This window comes from Botrytis cinerea, chromosome 12 (genome assembly GCF_000143535.2).
Source record: "Botrytis cinerea B05.10 chromosome 12, complete sequence".
Lineage (NCBI taxonomy): Eukaryota > Fungi > Ascomycota > Leotiomycetes > Helotiales > Sclerotiniaceae > Botrytis > Botrytis cinerea.
The window spans coordinates 1345917-1371916 of NC_037321.1; the positions used below are offsets into that span (position 1 = coordinate 1345917).

At 44.0% G+C, this 26000-nt stretch overlaps 14 protein-coding genes across 14 annotated transcripts; 6 read left to right on the forward strand and 8 right to left on the reverse strand.

Annotated features, from left to right (window-relative positions):
• The first annotated feature begins 6 nt into the window (after positions 1-6).
• Positions 7-1792, forward strand: BCIN_12g03960 (hypothetical protein). Its single transcript, XM_024696413.1, has 3 exons — positions 7-561; positions 615-1419; positions 1473-1792. Exons 1-3 carry the CDS (start codon positions 323-325, stop codon positions 1575-1577), a joined length of 1149 nt encoding a protein of 382 aa, XP_024552221.1. The 5' UTR covers positions 7-322; the 3' UTR covers positions 1578-1792.
• A 94-nt stretch (positions 1793-1886) lies between these two features.
• Positions 1887-2972, forward strand: BCIN_12g03970 (hypothetical protein). Its single transcript, XM_001552156.2, has 5 exons — positions 1887-2170; positions 2307-2354; positions 2406-2493; positions 2543-2605; positions 2664-2972. Exons 1-5 carry the CDS (start codon positions 2016-2018, stop codon positions 2724-2726), a joined length of 417 nt encoding a protein of 138 aa, XP_001552206.1. The 5' UTR covers positions 1887-2015; the 3' UTR covers positions 2727-2972.
• Positions 2742-3962, reverse strand: BCIN_12g03980 (hypothetical protein). The gene is made up of 3 exons (XM_024696414.1): positions 3729-3962; positions 3642-3664; positions 2742-3547 (listed from the first exon to the last, which is right to left on the reverse strand). Exons 1-3 carry the CDS (start codon positions 3769-3771, stop codon positions 3176-3178), a joined length of 438 nt encoding a protein of 145 aa, XP_024552222.1. The 5' UTR covers positions 3772-3962; the 3' UTR covers positions 2742-3175.
• Positions 3963-4591: 629 nt separating this feature from the next.
• On the forward strand, positions 4592-7912 carry BCIN_12g03990 (hypothetical protein). Its single transcript, XM_024696415.1, has 5 exons — positions 4592-5117; positions 5174-5285; positions 5363-6395; positions 6464-6634; positions 6684-7912. The coding sequence occupies exons 1-5, from the start codon at positions 4647-4649 to the stop codon at positions 7660-7662; spliced, it is 2766 nt and encodes a 921-aa protein (XP_024552223.1). The 5' UTR covers positions 4592-4646; the 3' UTR covers positions 7663-7912.
• Positions 7913-8432: 520 nt separating this feature from the next.
• BCIN_12g04000 (hypothetical protein) lies at positions 8433-10140 on the reverse strand. Its single transcript, XM_001552152.2, has 3 exons — positions 9446-10140; positions 9159-9255; positions 8433-9031 (listed from the first exon to the last, which is right to left on the reverse strand). Exons 1-3 carry the CDS (start codon positions 9928-9930, stop codon positions 8567-8569), a joined length of 1047 nt encoding a protein of 348 aa, XP_001552202.2. The 5' UTR covers positions 9931-10140; the 3' UTR covers positions 8433-8566.
• Positions 10141-10923: 783 nt separating this feature from the next.
• BCIN_12g04010 (hypothetical protein) lies at positions 10924-12176 on the reverse strand. The gene has a single exon (XM_001552151.2). It carries the CDS (start codon positions 12110-12112, stop codon positions 11354-11356), a length of 759 nt encoding a protein of 252 aa, XP_001552201.1. The 5' UTR covers positions 12113-12176; the 3' UTR covers positions 10924-11353.
• Positions 12177-12766: 590 nt separating this feature from the next.
• On the reverse strand, positions 12767-14863 carry BCIN_12g04020 (hypothetical protein). The gene has a single exon (XM_001552150.2). The coding sequence runs from the start codon at positions 14642-14644 to the stop codon at positions 13670-13672; it is 975 nt and encodes a 324-aa protein (XP_001552200.1). The 5' UTR covers positions 14645-14863; the 3' UTR covers positions 12767-13669.
• A 596-nt stretch (positions 14864-15459) lies between these two features.
• On the reverse strand, positions 15460-16326 carry Bctoa2. The gene is made up of 3 exons (XM_024696416.1): positions 16252-16326; positions 16039-16186; positions 15460-15949 (listed from the first exon to the last, which is right to left on the reverse strand). The coding sequence occupies exons 1-3, from the start codon at positions 16293-16295 to the stop codon at positions 15797-15799; spliced, it is 345 nt and encodes a 114-aa protein (XP_024552224.1). The 5' UTR covers positions 16296-16326; the 3' UTR covers positions 15460-15796.
• Positions 16327-16469: 143 nt separating this feature from the next.
• Bcvma16 lies at positions 16470-17633 on the forward strand. Its single transcript, XM_024696417.1, has 5 exons — positions 16470-16613; positions 16670-16704; positions 16758-16849; positions 16903-17211; positions 17263-17633. The coding sequence occupies exons 1-5, from the start codon at positions 16556-16558 to the stop codon at positions 17363-17365; spliced, it is 597 nt and encodes a 198-aa protein (XP_024552225.1). The 5' UTR covers positions 16470-16555; the 3' UTR covers positions 17366-17633.
• Positions 17634-17641: 8 nt separating this feature from the next.
• On the reverse strand, positions 17642-19603 carry BCIN_12g04050 (hypothetical protein). The gene is made up of 4 exons (XM_001552147.2): positions 19309-19603; positions 18964-19174; positions 18400-18823; positions 17642-18287 (listed from the first exon to the last, which is right to left on the reverse strand). The coding sequence occupies exons 1-4, from the start codon at positions 19546-19548 to the stop codon at positions 17768-17770; spliced, it is 1395 nt and encodes a 464-aa protein (XP_001552197.2). The 5' UTR covers positions 19549-19603; the 3' UTR covers positions 17642-17767.
• Positions 19604-19620: 17 nt separating this feature from the next.
• Positions 19621-22005, reverse strand: BCIN_12g04060 (hypothetical protein). The gene is made up of 3 exons (XM_001552146.2): positions 21689-22005; positions 21558-21636; positions 19621-21508 (listed from the first exon to the last, which is right to left on the reverse strand). The coding sequence occupies exons 1-3, from the start codon at positions 21953-21955 to the stop codon at positions 19821-19823; spliced, it is 2034 nt and encodes a 677-aa protein (XP_001552196.1). The 5' UTR covers positions 21956-22005; the 3' UTR covers positions 19621-19820.
• An 81-nt stretch (positions 22006-22086) lies between these two features.
• On the forward strand, positions 22087-22822 carry Bcpop5. The gene is made up of 2 exons (XM_024696418.1): positions 22087-22352; positions 22421-22822. The coding sequence occupies exons 1-2, from the start codon at positions 22136-22138 to the stop codon at positions 22768-22770; spliced, it is 567 nt and encodes a 188-aa protein (XP_024552226.1). The 5' UTR covers positions 22087-22135; the 3' UTR covers positions 22771-22822.
• Positions 22752-24239, reverse strand: Bcgpn2. Its single transcript, XM_024696419.1, has 2 exons — positions 23512-24239; positions 22752-23447 (listed from the first exon to the last, which is right to left on the reverse strand). Exons 1-2 carry the CDS (start codon positions 23899-23901, stop codon positions 22785-22787), a joined length of 1053 nt encoding a protein of 350 aa, XP_024552227.1. The 5' UTR covers positions 23902-24239; the 3' UTR covers positions 22752-22784.
• A 137-nt stretch (positions 24240-24376) lies between these two features.
• Positions 24377-25881, forward strand: Bcbub3. The gene is made up of 4 exons (XM_024696420.1): positions 24377-24522; positions 24580-24826; positions 24882-24964; positions 25024-25881. Exons 1-4 carry the CDS (start codon positions 24513-24515, stop codon positions 25713-25715), a joined length of 1032 nt encoding a protein of 343 aa, XP_024552228.1. The 5' UTR covers positions 24377-24512; the 3' UTR covers positions 25716-25881.
• The last annotated feature ends 119 nt before the right edge of the window (positions 25882-26000 follow it).

Sequence of the window (26000 nt, forward strand, 5' to 3'; positions counted from 1 at the left end):
TTTCAAGGTTACCCCAAATTTTAGATAATCCACATGCCGAAACTCATTTGATTTCTGTAAAATGATGCGACACAATGCCTTTTACTACAATACGTCATTTGTATACAAATTGATATTCTTCGCAAACGACAGCAAGATTGATCCCTTCTAAATCTATGAAAGGGGCTTGCACGTGATCAAATATGGATGATGTGTGCGTTAGGCAGGAACAAAGTGATGGGGGGTCATTTTGGTACTTGAAGGACGGTTGCCCCTCTCTCAAAAGCAAGCATCACAATAAATCATTTCAATTCCCAAAGATACAACAATACGAATATCCAAGATGATGAACTGGGCCAAAAAGACAATGGCCAATGTTGCTGGCACAGCGGAACCAATCTATGGACCGTCAGCAATTATACCAGTCGGCAAGCAAGCAGAAACCACGCCATACACTGAACTTTCGAGAGAAGATATGAAATGGGTCGCTATGGACTCAACGAGCGTAGAGACTCAGACTTTCTATTTCATGGCCAATAGTGGACACATTGCTATGGCGCAAATTATACACAGTAATGTTATGTATGACTTACACTTCTCTCCTTGTAGGAATGAAATGCTGACACTATAGGAAGTGGCGTGCGAACGACAACTCAGTTCAACTGCAAAATCTCCTATCCTAAAGGCAGCTCAAAGCCTAATCTATGGAGTTCCGATCAACTCAGCAACGTCGAATTCAGCGATGATAAAACCTGCTTTTACGCAGACGATGTTGCCATTGATCTTTCTGAGGATGGCACAGAATATACTATCAAATCCATGACAAATGAAGCATCCATCGTCAACCTCACAGTGACACGAGTTGCTCCTGGCTTCCATGTCGGCAAAGATGGCAAATCATACTATGGCACAGATCCAAAGGCTCCTTGGGGTTCGATGAGACATGCATTTTGGCCACGAACCATCACCAAAGGATCCATTACAACCAAAGATGGGTCGATAGACTTCAAGGGAAAGGCATTATTCATACATGCTCTCCAGGGAATGAAACCACACCACGCTGCCGCAAAGTGGAATTTTGTCAACTATCAAGGTCCACAATTTTCAGCTATAATGATGGAATACACAACACCTCCAGCATATGGCTCTACGGTTGTCAGTGTCGGTGGCATAGTCAAGGACGGTGAAATCATCTGTGCTGGTGCTGGAAATACCGCAATACACACCAGGATCAAGAATGATGAGGATGCTGGCTGGCCGGAACCAGAGGCTGTCAAATTCGATTGGCAAGGGAAGACAAAGGATGGAAAATCTGTTTCTGGTTTAATCGAAACAGACCTCGAGGAAAGACTCGATAGAGTTGATGTTATGGCTGAAGTCCCTGGGTTTGTAAAGAAAATTGTCGGCAATGTCGCTGGAACAAGACCATATATCTACCAGGTTTGTCATACATATGCTTCTACGGAATTCTCTGATACTAATACTACATGTAGTACTCCCCGCGCAACAAGCCTACCACCTTGACACTGAAGATCGGAGATGAAGAAATTACAGAAGAGGGTGTTCTCTACACCGAAGCAACGTTTATTTCCGAATGATACCTTGGGACTCGAGTTTATGACATTGATGTTTTAACTTGTTATTATTTTTTATTTTCGGGCGTCAGCAGAACGAGAGACATATCATGGGTGCGTTGGAGAATAAGTACATACATTGTAGGGCTTGGAGATATCTTATGGAGTAATAGAGTCTCTTTAGGAGGCTTGGATATCAACAGAATTTCTTGTTTCCAATAATAAAATTGCTAAGTCCATATCTAGCATTGTAAAAGTGAGACCTGAGTAAGGAAAGGCCAGAAAAACGCGCTAGCATCAAATCTCGTGACTTCGTTTCCCCTCCGCTTCCCAGCCGCGTTCAACTTTCGTTTGCTCAGTCCCTTTCAACTTTTGAACAACTGTTTCCATGTACGGTTGAGTAACAACATTACGATATCCCCCTACTTCCTCCAAAGCCGTACGTTACCTCTTTTTAACAAAATGGCACGAGAATCATTTTCCTCACCATACACTCGAAAAGGTCATCATTCGATGGCTGGAAAGACCGTCATGTCAAGCGCCCTTGGCGGAGGCAAGGGTAAGACTGGGCCAGGTGGTAGGGGAATTGGAGGTGCTTCTCGTTCGAGAAGACACCGGTAAGCTTTCTGGATCGATCTCTATGATTTTACCATCCTTTGGAGATTCTTGAAGTTACTTCATCTATCACTGCCCTCCAGGATTACACAATTCACAAATACAATGGACGATCTTCTGACATGCTTCCGATTTCAGAAAGGTCTTGAAAGATAACATCAATGGTATTACCAAAGGTGATATTCGGTTAGTACCTCCACGATAAGGCTGAAGCTGCCAACTAACCATAATTCATAGACGTCTAGCACGCAGAGGCGGTGTCAAACGTATCTCATCGATGATCTATGGCGATGTCCGTGAGGCGATTAAGTCACGTTTGAATGATGTCTGTGCCTTGCTACAATGCTGAGATCGTCGTTTCTAATACCTTACAGGTTCTGAAGGATTGCGTCGCATTAGTTGAACACTCAAAGAGGAAGACGGTCACTGTCAACGATGTGGGTTCCATATGCTACAATTGCTGGTTGAGAGTCAAAGCTGATAATGCCATGTTAGGTCATTTGGGCATTGCGTCGTCAAGGAAGACCTATTTATGGTTTTGACAACATCGACAAGTGAACGGTTGCACGCCGTTGATGTGCATTTCGATTATTTTGCGAGGATACCCGTTGCGTGCGTATTTGTAAGACCATTTATGGATATGGGAATGTTGGCGCGCAACACTTTTCGTTGTTAAGCCACGATTTTTTTTAGATAAAAAAAGACAAGACATTGAGGGATATGTCGAGCGGAAGAAGTATGTTTGTAACAAAACTCTGATGATAATATGGTATTGGAAGGAGGAGAATCGAATCGAGGCCATCAGATTATGAGCAGGCTTTATACAAAAGTGTTTTCAACTTCTATCGGTCCTCTCCTATCTGTCCAGGCAAGATGGCCTGTCTGCATTCAATTTCCTTTTTATGTGCTTAAGTGAGCATATAACTCGATACCAAACCTTTTTGAGTGCTGTTCCTCACATCGTCCTACGCCGTCGTCGTGATCCTCCCCATTCCTCTACCGCCCCCTTAGCGAGCGCTTGGGTGCATCATTTCCGGTCCCACATCGCTATGCATTCTCAGCACCTCGCTTCTCTCATCGTTTCTCCCATTTTGACTCTTTTTCCCCATGTATCCTCTCCCTTTCTTCTCCAATTTTTCCACTCTCTCGCTCTCTCTCTTCTCCCACAACTCATCTATACGTCTTGAACTGGCACCTCCGTACCAGACTCTCTCACTATAAATACCCATTTTCGGCCCGCCTGGATACTGTCCTTTCCGAACTTTACTCTTTCGAGAGAAATACGTGCAGGTTATGTAGAAACCGTGGATATGGCCAGGAATAACGCCAAGGAGGAAAAGGATAGTATTGAGGAGACAGTCGGCACCCACGCCTGCGATCTGGGATGATTGTTAACTCATGTGAGCGGATTTGGGGTTGAGAGACGTGTATTGAGAAAGAATGGGGCAGTGAAACGGAAAGAAAAGAACTTACAGCCATGACTGTCACGGGTGGACCTTTACTTCGATTAGTATCCTTATTGTACAACCGATGCTGGAAGACTGCAGAAAATAAACATACAGAAAATGTTAATCAAAAACATCAATAATCTTTCTCGAATCATCTTGACTTGGAGTCTCAAACACAGCGTAAATATAGTTCGTTGCCCTGTTCAAATGTTCAAATGTTCAAATGCACAAACATACACCGAAGTTCGCAAAAGGAATCAAATTTTCCAAAAAAAAATAAAAATAAAAATTAAACAAAATACACGACTTTTTAATCGCACTTATCATATCATTGTAATCTTAGGACTTTTGAAAGTGGAAGAGAGAACTTGAATATTATATTGGGCTTGACTCGTAAGCTATCTATTATTGATACCAAGAGCTGGGTGTGTTGGATCCTGTTCTTTCGAATGAAGAGAGCAGGGATAAGAGCTTGGTTCTGGGTGATGACGATGACCGTGAGCTGCATGTGAGAATGAGAGGTTAAATGTTAATGTTTCCGGGAGAAGGTAGATAGACGAAAGTAAAAGAGCACATGAAATAATGTTATCTATGCTTGTATTAGATGAGATGAGTCTACAACAATACAACATCGATGTTTAGTTCGCAATAGCGAATAGTGACATATCAACTTATGGAGTAGCTAATTAAGCTGCTGTGCTAATAGCTAGCATCTGGAGCCATTAGTCCCAGGGTAGAAGATGCTAGCACTTACCTTACCTGGCTAGTAATAGCGATCTAAAACAAACAACCATATCATTGACAGAACCGGTAGCAATCAACTTACACATGCACACGAGAAACTCTTCACACAAACACACACACAAGTCGATTGGGCACAAAGACCATAGTCACGTGCTCAGGCGTTCCATACCCATGTAATTACCGATGCTCTTAGAATTAATTGAACCTTGCAAACGCGTCAAGCTTTCCCTCGCAACAATCACATTTTGGAATTTTGGTACATGATAAATCGAATTCTAGATTCATCATGTCGAATTTAGGAAAACGCAGCGCTTCTTCTAGTTTTGTTGATTTAACAAACTCGGATTCAGAAGATGAGGTATCTTGCGCTCAGTCTAAGCAGCCCAGACTTAATTCTACGCCTGGTCTGTCAAGAGCCGGTTCTGGTTCTTCAAGACCTTCACAGGCTGCTGGAAATTTGAATTCAAGTCAATCTCTGAATGTTCGTGATCAGTGGGGTGAGGGCGATGAAGATGAGATTATTGATTTGAGTCAAGATGTTGAAGAGGGGTTTGGATGGGTGTTGATTGGATCTCTTGATGGCAAGATTGTGGGGGTTAGATTTTATGACGGATATGCGACGGCTGGTGAACAGGTCATGGTTAGGAGAGAACCTGGAAACCCGTACGATTCGAATGCGATTCGGATTAACAATGTGAGAGGTACACAGATTGGACATTTGCCGAGGGAGCTGGCTGTTAAGTTGGCAGGGTTTTTGGTATGTGCTTTCTGAAGGCATTGGTGATGTGAAATTGAGACTAATGCAAAAGTTAGGATGCGAGAAAAATTGTTATGGAGGGAGTTCTGACAGGGAAAAAGGGAGCATATGATTGTCCTGTTTTGCTTAAGATTTATGGTCCGGCGGATCCTGCTGTGAGAGCTAACTGTATGTTATATCCTCAAGCATTTATGTACTACAAGAGTTTCTAAGATAGCGTTTCTGCTTGCTAATCCTACAACTAGTGGAGAAGCAGTTAGCTGCTAAGAGATTACCATTGAAGAGACGAGAAGTTGCGCCGCCAAAACCGCCCAAGGCTCTAGTTCCACCCCCGCAAAGAAAGGAAATGGGTTTCACGTCTTCTCAAGCTGGTAGCTCTAGTCAAATAGAGCCAACACCCCAATCAGTAATCGATCTTGCGCATTTTGTTGCGAACAGCGAGCGATTCAATCCAAGAGAAGTGGATAAAATGGCCGAGGAGTTGGGTTTACCTGAAGATGCACTCTCAAAGATGTCCATGGCAGAGCAACCAAAAGATCTCAAGGCTACATTGCTTCCATATCAGCGTCAAGGCTTAGCATGGATGCTTGAGAAAGAGAACCCAGTCTTACCAGATGCAAAGTCAGACAAAGTTGTGCAGCTTTGGAAAGCCTCAAAAGAACACAAAGGCACGTACAAAAATATCGCAACCAACTACTGTGATAAAGCTCCGAAATTGGCCTCCGGTGGTATACTTGCGGATGATATGGGTCTTGGAAAGACTTTGCAGGTTATCTCCCTTATTCTTGAGGGCGGAGCAGGCACAACGTTGATCGTTGCACCGGTCAGTGTAATGTCAAATTGGGCACAGCAAATGGAAAGACATATCAAAGAAGATAAAGCCTTGAAAGTTTTGACATACCACGGTAGCCAAGCTAAGGTCAAGGGAATGGTCCCTAGTGATTTCAAAAAGTACGATGTTGTTATCACTACATACGGTACGCTTAGCTCAGAATTGTTCTCTCGCAGTTCAAAACTTCCTGCGAAAGTTCCGACTACTTCTGGACTATTTTCGTTCAACTGGCGCAGAATTGTCTTGGATGAAGGTCACATCATCCGTAATCCGAAGACAAAGAGCGCGATTGCAGCAACAAGTATTAGTGCTACTTCAAAATGGGTGCTGACAGGAACGCCGATTGTCAATACTATCAAGGACTTTTACTCGATGCTCAGGTTTCTGGGTGTTGGTGGTGGCCTTAATGAGCTTGAGGTTTTCAACGCTGTGTTTACCCGTCCATTGTAAGTAGTTACTCGGGCAACTCAAGGAAGGAGTATCACATTAATTATTCATGCTAACATACATTCAGGGCATTGAGAAATCGTGAATCGGAGCTGCTTCTACAAACAACAATGAGAGCTTTGTGCTTGCGACGCAAGAAGGATATGAAGTTCGTCGATTTGAAATTGCCAGAATTGTCAGAGTTCGTCCACAAGGTCAAGTTCAGAAATGATGAGTTAAAGATTTATGAAGCTTTAGTGTGAGTACTAGCACCCAATCTTCCAATGCTCATACTAACAACAAACTAGTGAACAAGCTAAAGGTATGGCTGATCAATATCAAAAGCAGTCGGAATCCGACAAGAAGAATAAAATTCAATACACCCATATTCTTGAAATTCTGCTTCGCATGCGTCAAGTATGTAACCACTGGAAGCTTTGCGAGAACAGAGTCAATACCCTCATGGAAAGTATTGAAAAAGACGACGTAGTTGTACTCAACGCCGAGACTCGTCTCGCGCTACAAATGCTCCTTCAACTCAATATTGACAACCATGAAGAGTGTTCTATCTGTCTCGAAGAACTCCATAACCCCGTCATCACAACCTGTAAACACGTTTTTGGACAAGAATGTATCGAGCGCACTATCGAACTACAACAGAAATGTCCAATGTGCCGTGCCCATCTCGGGAACAAAGAAGTTCTCGTTCACCCTGCCGTCGAAACAGCAAAAGACGAGGAAATCAACACAGATGAGCAATCTTCCAAAACCGAAGCTCTTATGCAAATCGTTAAAGTCACACACAATGACCCACTCTCCAAAGTCGTCATTTTCTCGCAATGGACTTCATTCCTCAACATCGTTCAAAAACAACTTGAGCAAGCTGGAATTAAATTTGCTCGTATCGATGGTTCAATGACGGCTCCACAACGTGACAAAGGCATGAATTCCCTTGAAAGCGATCCCGAATGTCGAATCCTTCTCGCTAGTTTGGCGGTTTGTTCTGTAGGTCTCAATCTAGTAGCAGCAGATACAGTTATCCTAGCCGATTCCTGGTGGGCCCCGGCAATCGAAGATCAGGCGGTAGATCGCGTGCATCGGTTGGGACAAAAGCGTGAATGTAAGGTTTGGAGATTGGTAATGGAGGGAAGTATTGAGGAGAGAGTTTTGGAGATTCAGGGGGAGAAGCGAAAATTGGTCGGTAGAGCGTTTCAGGAGCAGACGGGGAAAAGCAGAGGAAAGGGAAAAGAGACAAGGATGGGAGATATTTTGAGATTGTTGCGTTGAGTGGTGGTTAGATTGGACTTGTATATTGTTGGGTTGAGTGATGGGTGAGTGATGGAGTTTGGATCTGCGCGGATGGCGAATTCGTATTTCATCTGGAGTTAAGGGCGCGTGGGCGTTGACGAATTAGAGGAGAGATTATTTTGTTTGGTCTCGCGGCATCTAGATGAATTCACAACCCGTGTGGTCTGTACAATTTACCCACATAAAGGAAATAAAACTTTGTAAAATATACTGTTTCCTTATGAAGAAATGAAACGGTATGTTGGTGTTACAAGTTTGCATATCATTAGAGCAAGACTTGTACAAACATCAATTGTCCAGAAAGATATGATTAGGAGACAGAGCAGAACTATAACTACTCATATTCATACAAAATATCACTCTAAGCACGCGAAGCATAATTGGAAAAAGAAACACCGCAAGAGCTACAAGGCAGGCCAACCCATCCATACCGAAGCACACCGAATCCATGCAACATGTCGATAAAACGGGACATGGAAATAAGAATTCAAAAGTTCGCCGGGGAGCTCTGATTGAAATTTATATGCTGAACTTTGTTGTCGCCTGGTGGGCTTTTCTTTCTTGATATCACATGTTGGTTGACATGTGCGTCGTGTCTGAGTTGGGTTTTGTGAAGTTCGATCGATACTCTTCTTGATGTATAGTATAGTATGTATTTGCATAAGTGATTTCTCGTATCTTACCTAGCTCTCCACTAGAGTTGAAGAATGCAATTGGGGTACAGAATGAGAAGCAGCGAGTAGATGTTATGATCATACCACAATATCATATTAATTCGTATCTAAATCCAAGGTGAACGCCAAACAACGTTCTGCCGTCCGTATAGTATCGAGCTATATATACCATGCCACAAAAACATCTATACAAGTAATGTACTTTCCAATCAATGGATTAATAAATCCTCTTCCTCGTCACTCTTTCCCTCATCATCCAATCCCAAATCCAAAACATCATCATCTCTTTTAGAATGTTCGTCATCAGAACCCTCCACAATGCCCCCGCCCAATTCTAACTCTTCCCCTAATAGTCCTTCCCTTTCTTCTCCTTCGCTTCGGCTTCCGCTTCTTCCTCTACCTTCTCCATTTTCCATATCGTTTCCACTATTCCCCTTCTCTTCCTCTTCTCTTCTCCCAATAATCACATTCCCAGCAACTAACAACGCCGCGCCTAAAAACCACAATGGTGGTAAACTTTCCGAGAATATTATAAAGCCGAGAACGGCGGTTATCATGAAATTGGACGATGTGTTAATGATTGAAACTTGAACGGTCGAGGTGCCGCGAGCGAGGGCTTTGGTAAAGAGCGTCCACATTATACCATTGAAGACCAAGTTGAGGAGGAAAAATATCTATTACGGTCATAGGTTAGCAAGGTGTACAGTCTAGACATCTTGTGGCTGGGTTGGTGTTCCGTTTCTGCATGAAGGGTCACGTCCAGAAACACCATGGCCCATTGAACAAGAATGGGAAACTCACTCCTCGCACACCATATTCAACAACCTTTTCACCCTCTCCCAATCCGAAAAATCCGGCAACATGCTCTGCGAACGATGACGTTAATTGTGTTGTCGTTCTGCGTTCAATAAGTTGTCAGCGCATTGAATTCTAGCGATGACATGACATATCCAATCATTCCGCATAGTCTCGAAAAGAAACCATTCCGATACATCCGCACATATGTAATCTCTTCTCTTCTTCTTCCATGGAATCACCGAGTCGGCGCAACGGATCTGAAGCCAAAAAAAAATCCAAGGGCAACCTACAATTTCGCAAAAACTCCATTGAAAGCTGCACAAGCACCACTAGCCACCGCCAATAAAATCCACTGCGATTTCCGACTGATATTCTCCATCGTGTGTTCTTGCTCTTCTTCGTCCTCGTCTTCTTCTGATTCTAATTCTGGTTCATTGCCTTCACGACGTGAAGAAGATGTTGATTCCGAAATTGTAGTTGCATTATAAGCTCCGTCGTCATTCAGAATCCTATTCTTAGTCTGAAGCTTATATCTAACCCCTGTTCCTGCTGTGCCTAAGAGGGGTTTACGTGGATCATCCACCCCAACTCCACCAAGTGCGTCTGCTCCACCATCAGCCTCAGGTGTGAGAGCGGACATGGTAGAACCGGTAGTGAGTGCTGTTGTTGAACCGGCGTTGACTTCTACTGACCCCGAGGATTCGTGATTGTCGGGTTCGTGGGTAGAGGTGGAAAGGGTGGAGGGTTGGGTTTTGCGTTTGGCAGGGCGGAGCATGGCGGAGAGCCTGCAGTGTCGGGCGTTGTTAGGGTAAGGTAGAGGTGGTCATCCCTTTATTTGAGGTGTGGTTTAGGGTGATGTGGTATGTTACGGTGCCCGTAAGTAACCCTGGATATTGCGCGGATGCTTGATTGCATGGGGTTTTGAGAAATCGCACATGGTATTGAAGATTTTACTGACAATCATTTGATTTTGACAATTTTCGTCAGACAATCGTAATAGTAGGTAAGGGTAGGCAGGTCATCTGCATTTCATCGGAATTATTTCTTTTTCCGAACTAGTGAGTCGAGGGCGTCACACCTTCCCTCTTCACAAATGCTGCAAAACGCCATGTTTTCAAAAATGCATGTCAGGACTTCTGCGGCAAATCTTTGTTTCCACATATCTTCCCTTCTTTTCACAACAAAAGCGCCAGTGGGTCTAAGGTATTGGGGTTGATAGTCTAGTGACTGTCGCGAGAAGCTCTCTGGGTTCTTCAAATGGTCCAAGGGATCAGTAGAAAGGGGAGGAGACGAGCCACTGCCTTCTTATGATCTCTGTATCATTGGTATTGAGAGAAAACCCACACTTTGAGCCTTTTGAACACATACTATTATCATCTCGTTTAATGCATTCCGATCAGAATTGTGATTGATAGAACGAATCTCTGTAGCTGATTTAGCCGTTATTGGTGCGGTTATGGATCCTCCACTTGCGTTGAGGTTGAGGACCAAGTATCGACTACCGAGTTTGGCTCTATTATGTGAACAGTCCCCATGATATCAAAGAGTTTTCGTTTTCATCGTCAAGGTCAACGACTTCATTTGATCTTGATAAAAGGGATGATGGATATCCTCAAGACGTGGAAATTGAAGATTCTAGATTCAACTGGACGTTTGTTGTGCTGAATCAATGATACGAAACGGCATTGTCTAGAATATATCACTTCACGGTATATCTGATCTTTCGTTTGGTCTATTATTTATTCGCAGGAGGCGTGATTCCAACTCCTGGGCGTGCAAATTGCTCTATCGAATCTGTACACGTTTCTTTCTTCTACTGACTTTCTGGTCAGGGACTTGAAGATGATGGAGCCGAACAATTTGAAGAGGAAAGTGAACTTTGAGTTTTGTGAGAGGTGGATGACAAGGAGAGGTTAGTAGTGAAATTTTTCATTCAAAATTCACAATATTTGGAGTCATGATACCGAAAAATTGTATGGCACAAGATATTTATACGCAAATTTTTCAAGTGTTGACTAATTTGATCACTCAAATCACCATACTGTCTTTTTGATTAAAAGGTAAAATCATTGTAGTATCATACATCTACCACGTAATTTGTTATCTATTTCAGAGTATAAGTACAACCATGATAACTCAAAGGCCCGAAAACATAAGAAAATTCCTTGATTCGGGAAATCCACCGAAGGCACCATTTCTCACACCCAGCCTCCATTTTCCTCTTTAGCCTGCCATTCGTTCCAGTACTCCGGTGTCTTTCTTTTTCCTTTCTCCCTGTCGAATGTTTGTCTGTCAGCTGTCTGTCTTTCTGCGATCTCCTTTTTGCGAGCTTCCCTGGCTCTTATCTTCGGTCTGTCATACTCTAACTCGTACAACCCATCTGCTCCACGACGTCTTCTAATACGAGAAGAGCTACTCACTGATGTTGGCGCCGGGAAACCCGATCCCGAAATCGATAAGTTGCTGCCGCCCGAGTCACTGTCTACATCTCGGATGCTGGATCTCATTGGAATATCACACCGCAATTGAGAGAGCCATTGCTGAGTACGTAGTGCGTCGAAGGGCTTGAGAGAGGGGAGTAAGAATATTTGAGAGCATGTGTCTGAAGAACATGAGTTCTGGGAGCGTCTCAATGAAGGGCGGGATGCACGGTGTCTTGTTTGCTGAATAGGGCTGGGATAAGTTGTTGCTTGAAGGACGCATTCAGCTGCGGAATTCCCAATAAAAGCAGAAGCAGAAGCATAGGTAGAGGAGGTGGAACTAGATGAGTATGCACCGGAGCGTTGTCTGTTCATGGATGGACGGGGAAATTTTTGATTACACTGAGGAGCTGGATCATTAACGGTGGGAGAAGAGGCACGGAGTGTGTTGTTCGTGGGCGGATTTGAACCAGAGGACGGCTGGTCTAGTGTATAAGGGTAAAGAAAATTCTTGTTGTACTTAGGACCTTCATACATGGTTGTTTTCTGTTATGAACGGGTGTGAACTGTAGGAATCTTCAAGTGACACTGTAAATAGTTCAAGCGAGTAAATTTTCTGTACTTCTACTTTTCTTTCTTTTCCCCAGGAAAATGTCGAAGTTTAACACTACAATTTTCGCACGAGAATTGTAGTCTTTAGAATCATAATGTTGAAAAGAAACATGAATCAAACGTTCTTTTTAGATGACTCGAGGGTTATTCCCAAGGAATCAACGAATCGACTAATATATTTTGATGTCGGAGGTATCATGACATCCCTATGACTAGAATTGCATGCTCACGATGAAGCTGTGAGCCTTCGGAGTATATGAAAAGGTACGAAATGCGAATTGAGAATGTACTGAATACTCAGAAACAGACTTGAACATGACATGACATGCGTGAAAAGTTCACGAGGAATCATTCATGGACAATCCGGTCTGATCGGTTCAGCAGAGAATCATCTCGCGTATTGAATAAGGTTCATATCGATGGGATATGATGAGATATTAGCAGAGAAGACGTTAGAGTGGAAAGTACAATAGTCTAGATCGAGTAGTATCGTTAATAATAGACTAATTACGGGACAGATAATTGTATTAGGAGTGGAATCACAAGTGAAGAATACACATCAAAATTTCAACTTCAAGATCCTAAGAATCTTCAAATTTCTTACATCTTCCAAATCTCTACAGATAACTTCTTTAAGACAACTGGATTCATGGTATACCATGTACTATCTCTGCATTCAATTTACCGAGCAGGATATCTTAAAAACCTCGCCTCGAGGAGTGTTTCATGGTTTCCTACATAGACCCTCATTTGAACTGCCGATGTAGAATACAAGTAACTCTTTCCTCGCTTGTGTAGCTACGGATCTATTACTCTCAAGAATGGTAGAACAGCCAGAGACCAAAAATCCCACGATCTTACTCAATTCCCGCTTTCAGACCTCCCCCCTCCCCAAGGAAGCTTCAAAAATTAAAATCTTAACAGCCAAAACGCTCGGGTCCGATGGTACAGCGTTATTACCCTCGCTTGTGGATGGTTTGTTTCTGGTGAGTTACCGGGTCATGTAGAGCTGCGGGCTGAAGAGACAGTTCTTGGGTAGTTGGAATCGAACGCTTGTCATTTTAGAGACTATAGGGTAGCTGGTGTAGTGCGCAATCTTACAAGTGATGTCTTTATGTCCCAATCCACTCGCTCATTAAAAGAGGAGTAAGGATGATATAAGGGTTGTCGAATGCGTATATGTGGTGAATGTATAAATACATGTGTATAAACAGTAAACATTCAAGATGAAATTGGTCCACTTTGGATCCTGGGAATTCCTCCTTTCCATCGATCTTCAGGACAGACATTAACCAATCTTTGGATTGCGCCTGAATCAGGAAACTTTTTACATTAATTGCGCAAATTGGAGGTGCCGATAAAAGTTTTGTGTTCGTCGAGAACACTCGTAGTAGCCGTTTCGACAACTTGAAAGCTCGCATCCGATGCATGCAGTGTTCAGCTACCAGAAACTTAGTCTCCCGCGAACACTACTGATGGCTCTCAACTATCTTTCGTTTGTAAAGATGAAATAGACATCTTCCAACGCAGGCTAACCCTCACTTCAGTCCACTTGTTACTTATGGTCTTTCTCAAACTCAACGAAGTTCTTCGAGATTCCTGGGCCTGTGCCTGTGCCTCTTCCAAGCTCATACTGACATCCCGCGGCATATATTCCATCTCTTCTTCGTCAAACTCACCCGGTAACACAGATGGAACATTCTCAAATCTATCCTCATCAAACAATCCCAAGGCAGAAACAGCCGAACTGGTCTCCTTACGGCCTTGTGTCATTAGGCCAATGACCGCGAGCCGAACTACAACATCGTCGAGGTCCTGCTGAATATCTCTTCCCTCATCGGCCGTTTCCACCATTGCCTCCCAGTAATACTCGCTGTAATTCCCCTCGGGTATACCATAGTTTTCCTTGAATTCTTCACCCTCATTGCGTAATTCATCCTCAGACAATTCACTCTCAGTTGCAGTGAAAAACAGTTCATCATTAAACGCTTCATGCTCGGGCACATGATTCAATACCTTCTTCTCCTCGAAGAATGTAATCTCAGACTCATTCAGCCACTCCACCACATGAATGTGATTCTGAGTCAAAGGTTCTTCCCTGCCAAAAAGTCGATGTTCAAACTCAAGAATTGCACCCCGATGGATCTCGCTTGGTACCTGAGTCACAGAGCCCTCCTCGCAAGTTATCAAAGAATCCGTGGTAAAGACGGGAGAAAGAAGAGCATTATCGTGAAGGATCATTAAAGGTGGCGGAAAAGCCAAGTAAGGCCTGGTAGCTGGAGAGGGGGATCTAGACCTCATTTTCTGTGTCATTACGTTTTTGGCAGCGACAAAGAACCTCTTGATCGTTGGTCCCGGAGATGGCATGGTTTCAATGTTTGAACCTTGAGAAGGGTGAGAGAAGGGAGATCTGGATGCAATGAAGTTGTTATTCAGTTGGGAGTTCTGTTCAAACATGTTGAGAGGTGTGTCGGTTGAATTGCCTATAAAGCCACTAGACTAGGTAAATGACGAATACCGTTGGGTAGCGCAAAGTATATAAATAAGAGAGCAACAGTATGGGGTACCCCATCATTTGTATTGAAGCTTCAGCCTTTGACACATAATATCAATTGTTTCCTTTTAGTCAAAAGTATCGGGCTTTCGCATTGGTATCCGTCAAATCAGATTTGATCCTCATGTTCAGTTGGCGTTTCAATAGCAACCTTATTTAGCCAAGCATCTTGGTCTGGATTTTTGGTGGGAATACCTAAATGATGGCCTCGAAGTTCGGAATCTAGGACAGATTGAAAAGAAAACACATGTAGCTGAGCCCCATTGATCATCACGAGCCGAGGGGTCTGTCTTCGTATCAGGAGCTTTGGCGTAAGTATCTTCGCTGGACTCGCTTTGATATTGAGAGCGATTAATCAGTAAACTAACCCTTCAAAACATTCAATGTCTGAACTAGTCTCTATAATTGAATGATACAACTGGGCATTATGTGACGGTAAAGAGGGAAGAGAAGTAGAAGATCATGATCACCGAAAAATCCATCCATAATCATGTACTCGGTGTCCACTTAGTACCTACCTAATGTAGTCAGTCGACTTTACCCAATATAAATATACCGAATCACAAACGGATGTTTGGACAAAAGGGGCCCTCCGTAATGGAGGGATTAGCTATTTTCTTTCCCCAGAGCATCTTCAATTGTTCATAGCAGTCAGACACTGAAATGATTTGTTGAAATTGCTCTGCCTCTCTAACTGGCAAGTCATGATCACTTTTACTGGAGCACAGCGCGGCTCTATTGAGAAAGACTGGTAAACAGAATTATCATGGTTCTGCTACTAAATTAGTGACGCATCGCATTGCGATGTCTAAGATTTTGATACCATGCCGCTACATACGAACAAGATAGGCATGCTTTCCTCATTCTCCGGCAAAGCGCCATGAAACGCCACGGAAACCAATAAACGCCCGAGATATCCTTTCTCTAAAGTCATTGAAGAGCCCAATCTGTAAATGCCATTCTTGAACATCCGAAAATCGTTCTTCATTTCCCAATCTAACCACCACCACGTCCTCAATATATCGAATTCCCGTAAACGCTCCTCCCAAATATCCCTACTGAGGATCACCGGGCTTCTTGCTGTTGCAGCTCACGATCTTGACTTTATCCGCCGTGACTGACTGACTGGAGTTCTCCATCTTGAAAGTGACATCTTTAATCAAGAAAGTCCAGACCTCGTCGCAGAAACGATACGTATCCAGATGGCCCTTCAGTATCCAGTTAGCTAGAATTCTATTTCATTGTCGCCACTCGTGTCGAAATTGTTGTTCCTCGTCAAGACCCTGGGCGCATATACCTTGAAAGTCAATCTCGCCTTGACTTTATCTGCCAAAACCTCCGTGATACTCCTATCAAAGTTTGCCAATATCTTCATTGCGAGCTGGGGCTCGATACGTCTCTCGCTGATCAAATCGTCAAGGGTATCTGTGAGCGCCATGCCGATACTTGATGCTTTGTCAGTAAATGTAGAAATATTTGTGTACTTGTGTAGCAAAATAAGGCACAGTACCTACTACGGCGGTAGAGCTCGTAGAAAGACTGTGGAGCCGCCATCTTTTATGATTGTATTTTGAGATTTGCGGTCGAAAGGGAGAAGTTGATGTTGTTGATGGTTGTTGTTTATATATGAAGGGAAGGCTGAAGTAAGCGGCTGGGTTGCGCAGCGTTTGGCGCTAACTACGGTTGGCGATTTAGGCTACTCTTTCGGTTGGAGCTCGATGAGGTACAGACCAGACCACCCAAAACATAGCTTTGTCGACAACAAATAAACACTCAATTCCTTTCACTTTGTTGACGCAGATTATTTGGACAAGATGAGCCTTACATATGGAATTGGTGGTGCTACCACAGCGTTGGCAGTGGTTGGGGCTTGTAAGTTTTAGATGTCCGGTTTGGTTTGATGATTTAAAGCTAACAGGTGCTGCTAGATATGCTCTTTACTGGCGATGGAGAAGCTTTTAATGTACGAACTTCGAAGCGCGATCTGGAATGGAGTGAATCTAACAAGAGTAATAGTTCGGACAATTCCTCGAAGAGATATCGCCATACGCGTGGGCAGACATGGGTATTGGCATGTGTATAGGATTGTCAGTGGTTGGGGCAGCATGGTACACACCAACTTCGCCCCTCTTTCTCTATCATCAGCTCACAAAGTATGTAGGGGAATTCTGATTACCGGCTCTTCGATCCTCGGTGGTGGTGTTAAGGCCCCTCGCATTCGAACCAAGAATCTTATCTCCATTATTTTCTGCGAAGTAGTCGCCATTTACGGCGTCATCATGTCCATCGTCTTTTCATCCAAGCTCGGTCTCATGGAGAGCGAAAACACATACTCTGCCAGCAACTACTACACTGGATATGCTCTGTTTTGGTCTGGTATCACAGTGGGAATGTGCAACTTGATATGCGGTGTTTCGGTCGGCATCAATGGTAGTGGTGCTGCTCTGGCAGATGCTGCTGATCCAAGTTTGTAAGTGTAACACGTCGATAGAGCCTGCTTGAAGATGCTAACTCATGTCAGGTTCGTTAAGATTTTAGTCATCGAGATCTTCAGTTCCGTTCTAGGACTTTTTGGTCTCATTATCGGCTTGTTGGTTTCATCAAAGGCGCCAGACTTCGAGTAGAGGATAAGCTGTGGACGTGAAGGAGAGTTGCAGTTCTGGTGTGGAAAGATGTTAGATAAATGACTGTTTTGTACCGTGTATATCATCCAAGTGGAAGCCGATAAATGGCGTTCAGGGAGAAATTGATTTCGAGCACTTTTGGGTTTTAGGCAAGGTTGCATTAATATTACTATTGTCAAATGGTGGTATCGCTAGATTGTATTATTAAAGTGCCATTGTAGTAAATGGAACGCTCGTGCTCTCGAACATAATAAAGTGCCAAAGTGCAACATTTCATGACTATTCTACTGCAGCTCACACGCTTCAGACGCCCCAGTCGGTGTTACTCCATTAGCGACACCCCATGCTTTACTACTCTACCATCGCCTTTGACGTCACAAGCTTTGTGCATCGTCTGCTCCATTATGCCTCATACGACTCGATTTCCTCCATGGTCAAAATCGGACCCTTCTCAATATCCGTGACCTGTTGTGATTGTTCCTGTAGTTGTTGCATTTGTTGCACCATCTGCTGTTGCCACATCTGTTGTTGTCGCACCTGGTATTGTCGGAGAATCTGCTGCTTGACCATTTGTTGCTGGACTAATTGCTGCTGCATCAACCGTTGCATCACATTTTGTTGCGTCTGTTCTTCCACCTGCTGCCGCTGATGTTGTTGATTTAGATCCTCTAAGCTTCGTCCAAAAGGGTTGATCTGAGCATGAGATACCCCATAGCCAGGCTGCAAACCACTGTTCACACCCTGTCGATACGTACCAAATGGCTGCATCCCATCGGCTGCTTGGGATCTTGCACCAAGTTCTCGTTGAATTTCTCCCATCTTGGAGTCTAACCGTACCCGACGAGCTTCAAATAGCTGCTCCATCTTTTGACCATGTTGATAAAACATTGCAAGATCCATGCCTCTCTCCTTGAATGTTTCACTAAAAGAGATCACGGATCAGCTTTTAAATAGTGATATCTTGCACTCAATTCAAGGGAGCGGATATTTCAAGTGCATAAACACCATCAGAACCAGAGGAATTTCGTACTTACCGCCATACGTGTCGCAATGGTATCCCATCCTTCAGCCTATCCACGACATACTGCTCATCTTGAGGTGTCATTCCACAGTGATCCCAGAAGTAATGGCTAGGTGCACCCTCTATCATTAGTCCTTCAAAATAGCCTCGGCTGCTCCATTGTTGAGTGACACCATCCACACCTTGGTTTAGTTCGTACATTTGCATCTTTGCCGGAAAGTACAGTTCTCGTAATTCCTTAACGGAGCCTTTCTCTGGAACTCCCCCAGGAATGTCTTTATCTTGAATAGAGATCAAAGTTGCGAGGTCCTGACCTTTAACGGAGATCAAGTCTGCCACTGTATTGTTGATATACGGTGTGAAGATGTATGGATGGTGCAATGAAGCTTTGAGTCTACGCTCCAACAAATTTTCCCCAGTGGGAGGTGTTGCTTCGTCTACAACGTTGTGTGGTTAGTACTTTTCAATGTAAATATTACAGAACAAAGCATATCTGAATACATAGAGCCGTGGGAGCTTGGTTAGAAACTGAACGCACTCAAAAGGAGTGGGAATCATGATGATAAGTTGTACTCACGATGGGGAGTCAAGGTTTTGGCTATCTCTATGTCAAGAAAGTCTTTGGTGACACATTCATTTGGAGTAGAGGAGAACTGAATTGAGTGAGGCGGAGGAGAGTATGTAATCGGTTCGGCTAACTTGACTGCGAAGATTGGGCCAGTGAGGTCGCCAATTCCTTCGAGAAATTCCAAGTCTTCATAGGTGCGGAAAGGAACGGCTTTTGGCATCTGCAAATAGTTATTAATGTGATGGCATTCGCGGTGCTCCATCCAAATTGGAGCAGATCGTTATAGAAGCTGCCAGTCTTTCGATTGACAACCTTGACCAAGAACATAGAACAGGAGCACCCAGTTACACATACATGGAATTCCTCTTCACACAATTTGCAATATCCAGACTGTCCGATCCATTTACAAGTGCCAAAATCCAAGCCATCTAAGATGCCAACCCTCACAAAAAATGCTCTGAAATTTTGTTCGGGACATGGATTAAGACGAGCTGTCATACCAGCTCTCCAGAAAGCTGTGTTGCAGTATTCCGTGATTTCGATAGATTTGTGACCACATTTCTGCCATTGATAATATTCGTATTGACACATCATGAAGTAGGTTATTCAATAGAAGTAATATTGTGATGATTGTGAACCGTCAAAATCCAAAAGAAAGCGAGAGAGTAGATATTTGGGAGGGAGAGAAAAAGACCATGCTGAGGAGCTTCTAGAAAATGTGATATCGAGAATGAGAGGAGGGAAGAGTTCCTTCCAATTGGAGGATACGAAATACTTTTAATTCACTTTCGATTCTCGTTTAGGTAAAAATCGGTCCAGCCACTAACCACCTCCCACCAGCATGTTTATCCCCTCGCAAAAATCAATCAACCTTCATCTTCACTTCTGACTCTACTCATCAGCAATGCTTCTACCTTTGTATTTCTCGGTAGATTCTTCGATCCTGTTGGCAAACACAACAATGCATTTGCACTCTTTAAGCTTCCAACCCTCGAGCTGCGTTGCACACCAGTGCTACTTGCATACAAAAGGCCATCTCTCGCTATTGTGACGACCGCTCTATGGTACTCAGCTCTTTGAGGGTCCAAACGAATGTCGTGTGATAGAGTTACCGGAACCTTGGGCAATCCTACAGGGGATATTCCAGAAGCGTGATGTAGAGAGGGTAGAACGAATAGGTGGAGAGTAACTATAGCAGAGACTGGATTGCCAGGCAGAGAAAATATAACCTTGGAAACTCTTTCCCCATCATTGTTCTTCACTGGTACCGTTGCAAAGGTTGTAGGCTTTCCTGGTTTCATTGATACACGACCGAAATGAATGGTTCCCCCTAATGATCTCTCAATGGTAGGCTTCAGAAGATCAAGCTCGCCCATCGATACACCACCGGTGGTAATGATAACATCAACTTTTCGAAGTCCATCCCGAAGTGTTTGTTCTAAATCTCCAGGCTTATCTCGAGCAATACCAAGATCCAGGACTTCAAATCCTAGACCTCGCACCGCCGCCATGATTGTTGGCCTGTTACAATCACGAACTTCTCCCATTCTGAGAGAGCCAGGTCTATTATGTTCGACAATTTCGTCTCCTGTGGAAAGCACGCCGACTATTGGTTTCTTGTAAACATTTACCTCTGCTCTGCCGACAGATGTGAGTAGACCGAGTTCACCACCATTGGCAGATATTTCTTCCCCTTTGCGCATTATAGTAGACCCAGCTTCAATGTCACTACCAACTTCTCTAACATTTTCACCAGGTTTTACTCCATCGGCTAATATTTCAACTTCTTTCTCCTCGCTGCCATCTTCAGTCATTGTCTTCAGCACAGTATCTTCTACCATTATGACAGAAGTAGCCCCAGGCGGAAGCGGTGCACCGGTTGTAATGCGTGCAATCTGACCTTCTAGCAGAAGAGGATGCTCACCAGCGGTGGCATGAGATATCGATGCTACAGGAAACACGCCTTTGTTTGATTTACCTTCTGTAGCAATGACCGCATATCCGTCGACAATACTGGCGCGATATGCCGGCACAGCTTCAGTTGCCGTGACATCCTCCGCCAGGACAGACCCTACAATATCTCCATTTACATCAGCTTTTATGGCATGCGGGGCAGGTGTGTGTTTTTCTATTAGCCTCAAAGCATCATCGACAGATAACATGGGGTATGGCGATGAACGACTCCGTCGCGTTGGACCAAGAGCAGGATCATTCGAAAGAGGATTTTCATCTGGCGCAGTATGTCTGACAGGCATTGCATGCCCATGGCTATGACCATGACCATGACTGTGGTCGTGACCATGTGAGTGATTATGTTTATGTGAATGTACTGGCAGAGAAGCACCCGCAGAACTAATGCCGGCTTCCTTCTCAAGCTTCTTTACACCTCCCACATGTAGCGACCGAGAATCCGCCCCCATAGCCTGAAAGCAGGCATGCGGCAAAAGCTTCAATATTGATTGAAGGTTCTCTTTTGCTCCTTTGGGCGATCCAGGTAATGTGATGATGATCGTCTTGTTGCGAACACCCGCTACTGGCCTTGACATGAGAGCAACTATTATCAGTCAACTAACTGTTGGGACTCGTGATTCTTCCAAACCTACAAGGAGTGACTGCCAATGAAGCAGCAAGCATCCCATGGACAAGTCCTGGAGCTTGCTTGTGTAGAAGGGGTGTAATTGCCTATGATAGTACTATTTTAGCATGTGTATGATACCTTGGGTTACTGTATTACCTCAGGAGTATTGTCAGAGACTGCAAAGCCCGTCCCACCAGTAGTAATCACAACGTTGATAGTATTTCCTTGATCTGTCCAGGACATCACACTTCTTTGAATATCTGTCACATTGTCACTCACGATCTTCGTTTCCACAACTTCCCATTGCCCGCCTGCTTCCTCGAAAACACCTTTTAAAATAGGACCGGAGGAGTCGGTTGATGCATCTTTAGCTGCAGTAGTCGACACAATAAGAATTGCTGCTTTCAAAGTTTGTTTATCCATTTTGAAATCTGTTGTCGAATGATTTGAGGTTCTAGTCGTCGCTACCCCTCGGGAGATAGTGAATTTCCCCACTTACCGATCCCTAGGCCGACGTCACAAGAAATCGCGTATCCCGAACTTTTTTTCTGTTCGGCGCGTTGTTCCAGACCAAAGCAATTGATACATCAAATCTCAACAACCATGGTACGGATTAAGAATCGATACCTTCTGGTCAATATTCTCTACCCGGAGCTAGAGAAGAACACCGGTAGCAAGGAAAAACTACCAGATGTAGTGGTGTTCAATCAACCAACAGTCGATGCACTGACTTCGCGCGCACTACTGCGAGGCATTCAACTGGAAGTTACGAATCTGTTTGGAGATTATGGAAGCGGTGCAGTTGCAGATAGTATTGCCGGTTTGTTCATTCTTTTCTGAAACAAGTTTTGATCTGGAGTGGTGGATACTGATGCGATTGAAATGTAGTAAAATATTTGTCATCTGCGACATCGACATTTATTCTACGAGTTTCGCGAGCGCATTATAGGATTGTATGGGCAGCTTTATCGCTAATGAACAGCCTACCTATCAAGAACGGTAAAAACTGTTTGTTCAGAGTTGTGAGGGTTAGTGGGACAATTAGAAAGGCAGAGGAAGAAGCTATCAGAAGGGCGAGGGAGATGATATTAAAGGCCCGCAGAGACTTGGGTGAACAAAGTGAATCTACATTGGAAAAGATGTTTGGCACAAACAAGGGAGCTACGGCACAATCTGCGAAAGATATTATGATGGTGGATGCAGTGGATAGTGAGGAGGATGAAGAATTAAGTGATTGAAATGGTTGAGGGTATCATTGATTTGTTCTAACAACTTTTACGCCTGAATCGAATGGCGCCCGAGCCATCTCTTCGAGGTCATCATCATCTTCTGCAGCTCTCGAGTTCTCTTCCTCTTCCTGCATCCTGGATTGTTCCTCGAATTGCTTCCTCTCCATCTCTCGATATGATTCATCATACTCCTCCTTACGATCAATCCAGCGCTCCTGAACATCCTTAATATCCATCGTTGTCGTACCCTCTCTCATAGCTACTTGCCACACGGTATCATTCGCACCCTCTGCACCACCAAAAGCATATCCTCCGGCACGATCTATGACTTGAAGTAGATGCATCATACTCCTCTTATCTTCCACAGCTAGAGTTTCGAATCCTACCAAGCCGAAATCTTCAACAAGCTGAATGATCGCTTTATTCAGACCCTCGAACTTTGAGCCTTTCATTAACGATGATTCCTCCTGAAGGCTAGGAAGTAAGTGTGAAAGATCTTGGACTTCGGTATAGAAGTCTAAGTTGAAAGGTAGTGGTGGATATGAAGCCAATTTATCCATTTTCGTCAATACATTCAGATGTGGTAAATCCATTTGGAGCATTGCTCGCAGCGAGAGGATCAGATTGGAGATGTACAATGAAGGCAAAGTCAAGCAATAAGAATCGGAAAGATGGAGAACTACAAGCTGCACAAAAATCAGCATCTTGAATTCTGAAAATAGACCCCCAATAGAGAATAGAATAACGTACTCTATATCCTAATTTCTGTAACTTAAAAAATATGTTTCGTAAAGACGAATGATGTGTATAAAGTTCGACCTGACCTGGACAATCAAAAAGTACGTAATCTTCGCCCAGTTCTGCCAGTCCTTCCTCCAACCACTCCATATTATTTTCTAGTTCCTCAAGTGCATATAGTACGCCACCATTGGGACCTAATGAATCTTCCTCCATGATGTCTTCCAATTTTATGAAATTGCGCACGTCGATGGCACAGGGGTAGCTTGTATGATCATTGGCGGGGTCGAGGTTCACAATGGAACATTTTCTTCCTATGGCAGACATGAACTGCTGCATGCCATTGCAATATGTAGATTTCCCAGCGCCAGGAGAACCGAGTACGAGTTGTGCGAAAGGCATCTTGTGTATACGCTCGTAGTTTGGATCTAGGGCGATTCGCGAGTGGGAAGTACGAGAAGGATCCTGGTTCTTTCCCTTGTGGTATTAGACAGCAATAATGCCTCCTCTAGATTCGTTTCCGAACCCACGAAGTATCAAATATTCGCGCTCAAATGTGTTTATAAATGCCGGAGAAAGTAGTGCGGAGGTCGCAGTTGTAGCTCACTGCCAATATTAGCTCGCCCTTAGAACCTTTCAGAAGTTTTGTTGCACGTCTGTCCACGCTCTCAGCTTTGGGATTTTGAGAGGAGTATTATCTTTATTGCGATTTGCAAAGCTTGAAACGGTGGTTGTTGAACATAGAGAGGGGCACAATTGGCAAAAGTTGAAAGGCTTAATGCAAGGCTGACAAACATCTTAGCGGTGAGTATGGCAGAATACCTAAGCTAAGCCTTGTATAGAAACGCGGCTTCGAGATCAGTCTAAATATTTCACTGGAACCTCGTTACACTTGAATTGAATTATCATTGACGAATCACTCTTTTGAAAAGCTCCTTGTTACAGACTTCATATTCTTGCGCGCAAAGAATTTAACTCTACCCTCACTATCATTTCCATCTTATTACACAATCATGGCGCCAGGTACGCAAGCGATACATCACCTCAAGCTCAAGCAAGGATACTAACATAGCTCTTCAGCAGTACAATTCGAGCTCTCTGAGCCACCTACTGACGCAGTTTCTTCTCTACAATACTCGCCTTATACGCCTACCAGATTACTTGTTTCATCTTGGGATAAAAAGGTCTATCTATACAACACAGAAAATGTTTCCGAAGGGGGGCAGCTATTGAGAACTTACGAACACCGGGCGCCAGTACTGGATGTTTGTTTTGGGAAGGATGAGAGTGAGGCGTTTTCAGCTGGTATGGATTGGCAGGTGAAAAGGTTTGTTTGATCATTGGGACAATTGAGTTAGACTTGGAATGCTAATGTGGAATAGGATTGATTTGGAGAGCGGAGAACACACAGTGTTGAGTACCCATGAGGCGCCAGTCAAGTCGGTGGTGTATAGTAAAGAGCATTGTAATTATCTCCTTCATCACATGGGTCAATTGTTACAGAATACTAATACAATCTTCTAGCTCTCCTCATATCCGCTTCATGGGACCAAACACTTCACATTCACAACCTTTCCGACCCCTCGCAGTCCCCAATGACAATCCCCCTTCCTTCTAAGCCGCATTCCCTCTCCCTCACAGCCACGAAACTCGTAGTCGCCATGTCCTCCCGACTTCTCTACATCTATTCACTCCCTTTCTCTACCGACCCCTCCCAAGAGCCCTGGCAACAACGCGAATCCTCTCTCAAATTCATGACCCGCGCCGTAGCCTGCATGCCCAACGATGACGGCTATGCCTCGTCCTCAATCGAAGGCCGTGTCGCCGTCGAATGGTTTGATCCATCCACCGAATCCCAAGCCCGCAAATACGCTTTCAAATGCCATCGCCAACCAGATGCTGCAGGCGATGGAACAGACATCGTATATCCAGTCAACGCCCTCGCATTTCACCCCACTCACGGTACATTCGCATCTGGAGGCGGTGATGGAGTAGTTGCGCTATGGGACGCCGTTGCGAAAAGAAGAATTAGACAGTATCAGAAATACCCAACGAGCGTGGCCGCTCTCTCATTTTCAAGTGATGGAAAATATCTAGCCGTGGGCGTGTGTCCAGGATTCGAGAACGGACAGGAAGATTATAGTGGAGAAGGATTGACAAAGGTGTATATAAGGGAGCTAGGCGAGAACGAAGCGAAGGGAAAAGGTGCGAAATAATTGAGATTTAATGTCGTCTTCTACTACTACTGGAAAGATACTGTACTGGCCAAATTGTTCATTTAGCAAGGCGTTCTGGTACAGAAAATGAAAGAGAAGTTTACTCTAAAGAAAGCGTGTTTGATGGAGAAGTGCAACCGCTGAGAAATAGACGATGAAATTATCACTTTGTCGACTAATCTGCTTTGTAAATCCTCGTCAAACCCGAAGGTCCAATTCTACCACTGCCGCTCAAGTAAAGAAAGGCTAACGCTTCTAGCAACATAATCGAGGAAGTGAATTAAA

Excerpts from the sequence above, each read along its gene's own strand:
- Bcvma16 (XM_024696417.1), top strand. The coding sequence starts at position 16,556 with ATGAGCCTTACATATGGAATTGGTGGTGCTACCACAGCGTTGGCAGTG. Across the intron at positions 16,850-16,902 it reads TCAGTGGTTGGGGCAGCATG|GGGAATTCTGATTACCGGCT; the intron begins GTACACACCAAC and ends CAAAGTATGTAG. Across the intron at positions 17,212-17,262 it reads GATGCTGCTGATCCAAGTTT|GTTCGTTAAGATTTTAGTCA; the intron begins GTAAGTGTAACA and ends AACTCATGTCAG.
- Bcgpn2 (XM_024696419.1), bottom strand. The coding sequence starts at position 23,901 with ATGCCTTTCGCACAACTCGTACTCGGTTCTCCTGGCGCTGGGAAATCT. Across the intron at positions 23,448-23,511 it reads TACAGAAATTAGGATATAGA|CTTGTAGTTCTCCATCTTTC; the intron begins GTACGTTATTCT and ends ATTTTTGTGCAG.
- BCIN_12g03960 (XM_024696413.1), top strand. The coding sequence starts at position 323 with ATGATGAACTGGGCCAAAAAGACAATGGCCAATGTTGCTGGCACAGCG. Across the intron at positions 562-614 it reads ATTATACACAGTAATGTTAT|TGGCGTGCGAACGACAACTC; the intron begins GTATGACTTACA and ends CACTATAGGAAG. Across the intron at positions 1,420-1,472 it reads CAAGACCATATATCTACCAG|TACTCCCCGCGCAACAAGCC; the intron begins GTTTGTCATACA and ends TACTACATGTAG.
- BCIN_12g04020 (XM_001552150.2), bottom strand. The coding sequence starts at position 14,644 with ATGTTTGAACAGAACTCCCAACTGAATAACAACTTCATTGCATCCAGA.
- BCIN_12g03970 (XM_001552156.2), top strand. The coding sequence starts at position 2,016 with ATGGCACGAGAATCATTTTCCTCACCATACACTCGAAAAGGTCATCAT. Across the intron at positions 2,171-2,306 it reads TCTCGTTCGAGAAGACACCG|AAAGGTCTTGAAAGATAACA; the intron begins GTAAGCTTTCTG and ends TTCCGATTTCAG. Across the intron at positions 2,355-2,405 it reads ATTACCAAAGGTGATATTCG|ACGTCTAGCACGCAGAGGCG; the intron begins GTTAGTACCTCC and ends CATAATTCATAG.
- BCIN_12g04000 (XM_001552152.2), bottom strand. The coding sequence starts at position 9,930 with ATGCTCCGCCCTGCCAAACGCAAAACCCAACCCTCCACCCTTTCCACC. Across the intron at positions 9,256-9,445 it reads AATGGAGTTTTTGCGAAATT|AACGACAACACAATTAACGT; the intron begins GTAGGTTGCCCT and ends TATTGAACGCAG. Across the intron at positions 9,032-9,158 it reads TTGAATATGGTGTGCGAGGA|ATATTTTTCCTCCTCAACTT; the intron begins GTGAGTTTCCCA and ends TGACCGTAATAG.
- BCIN_12g04050 (XM_001552147.2), bottom strand. The coding sequence starts at position 19,548 with ATGATGTGTCAATACGAATATTATCAATGGCAGAAATGTGGTCACAAA. Across the intron at positions 19,175-19,308 it reads TGTGTGAAGAGGAATTCCAT|ATGCCAAAAGCCGTTCCTTT; the intron begins GTATGTGTAACT and ends AACTATTTGCAG. Across the intron at positions 18,824-18,963 it reads CAAAACCTTGACTCCCCATC|ACGAAGCAACACCTCCCACT; the intron begins GTGAGTACAACT and ends ACAACGTTGTAG.
- BCIN_12g03990 (XM_024696415.1), top strand. The coding sequence starts at position 4,647 with ATGTCGAATTTAGGAAAACGCAGCGCTTCTTCTAGTTTTGTTGATTTA. Across the intron at positions 5,286-5,362 it reads TCCTGCTGTGAGAGCTAACT|TGGAGAAGCAGTTAGCTGCT; the intron begins GTATGTTATATC and ends TCCTACAACTAG. Across the intron at positions 6,396-6,463 it reads GCTGTGTTTACCCGTCCATT|GGCATTGAGAAATCGTGAAT; the intron begins GTAAGTAGTTAC and ends ACATACATTCAG.
- Bcbub3 (XM_024696420.1), top strand. Across the intron at positions 24,827-24,881 it reads ATGGATTGGCAGGTGAAAAG|GATTGATTTGGAGAGCGGAG; the intron begins GTTTGTTTGATC and ends AATGTGGAATAG. Across the intron at positions 24,965-25,023 it reads GGTGTATAGTAAAGAGCATT|CTCTCCTCATATCCGCTTCA; the intron begins GTAATTATCTCC and ends ACAATCTTCTAG.
- BCIN_12g03980 (XM_024696414.1), bottom strand. The coding sequence starts at position 3,771 with ATGATTCGAGAAAGATTATTGATGTTTTTGATTAACATTTTCT. Across the intron at positions 3,665-3,728 it reads GTTTTTGATTAACATTTTCT|GTCCACCCGTGACAGTCATG; the intron begins GTATGTTTATTT and ends ATCGAAGTAAAG. Across the intron at positions 3,548-3,641 it reads CACCCGTGACAGTCATGGCT|ATCGCAGGCGTGGGTGCCGA; the intron begins GTAAGTTCTTTT and ends CAATCATCCCAG.
- Bcpop5 (XM_024696418.1), top strand. The coding sequence starts at position 22,136 with ATGGTACGGATTAAGAATCGATACCTTCTGGTCAATATTCTCTACCCG. Across the intron at positions 22,353-22,420 it reads AGTTGCAGATAGTATTGCCG|TAAAATATTTGTCATCTGCG; the intron begins GTTTGTTCATTC and ends ATTGAAATGTAG.
- BCIN_12g04060 (XM_001552146.2), bottom strand. The coding sequence starts at position 21,955 with ATGGATAAACAAACTTTGAAAGCAGCAATTCTTATTGTGTCGACTACT. Across the intron at positions 21,637-21,688 it reads TCTCTGACAATACTCCTGAG|GCAATTACACCCCTTCTACA; the intron begins GTAATACAGTAA and ends GTACTATCATAG. Across the intron at positions 21,509-21,557 it reads TTCATTGGCAGTCACTCCTT|TTGCTCTCATGTCAAGGCCA; the intron begins GTAGGTTTGGAA and ends GACTGATAATAG.
- Bctoa2 (XM_024696416.1), bottom strand. The coding sequence starts at position 16,295 with ATGGCGGCTCCACAGTCTTTCTACGAGCTCTACCGCCGTAGTAG. Across the intron at positions 16,187-16,251 it reads GAGCTCTACCGCCGTAGTAG|TATCGGCATGGCGCTCACAG; the intron begins GTACTGTGCCTT and ends CAAAGCATCAAG. Across the intron at positions 15,950-16,038 it reads AGGCGAGATTGACTTTCAAG|GGCCATCTGGATACGTATCG; the intron begins GTATATGCGCCC and ends TGGATACTGAAG.
- BCIN_12g04010 (XM_001552151.2), bottom strand. The coding sequence starts at position 12,112 with ATGTATGAAGGTCCTAAGTACAACAAGAATTTTCTTTACCCTTATACA.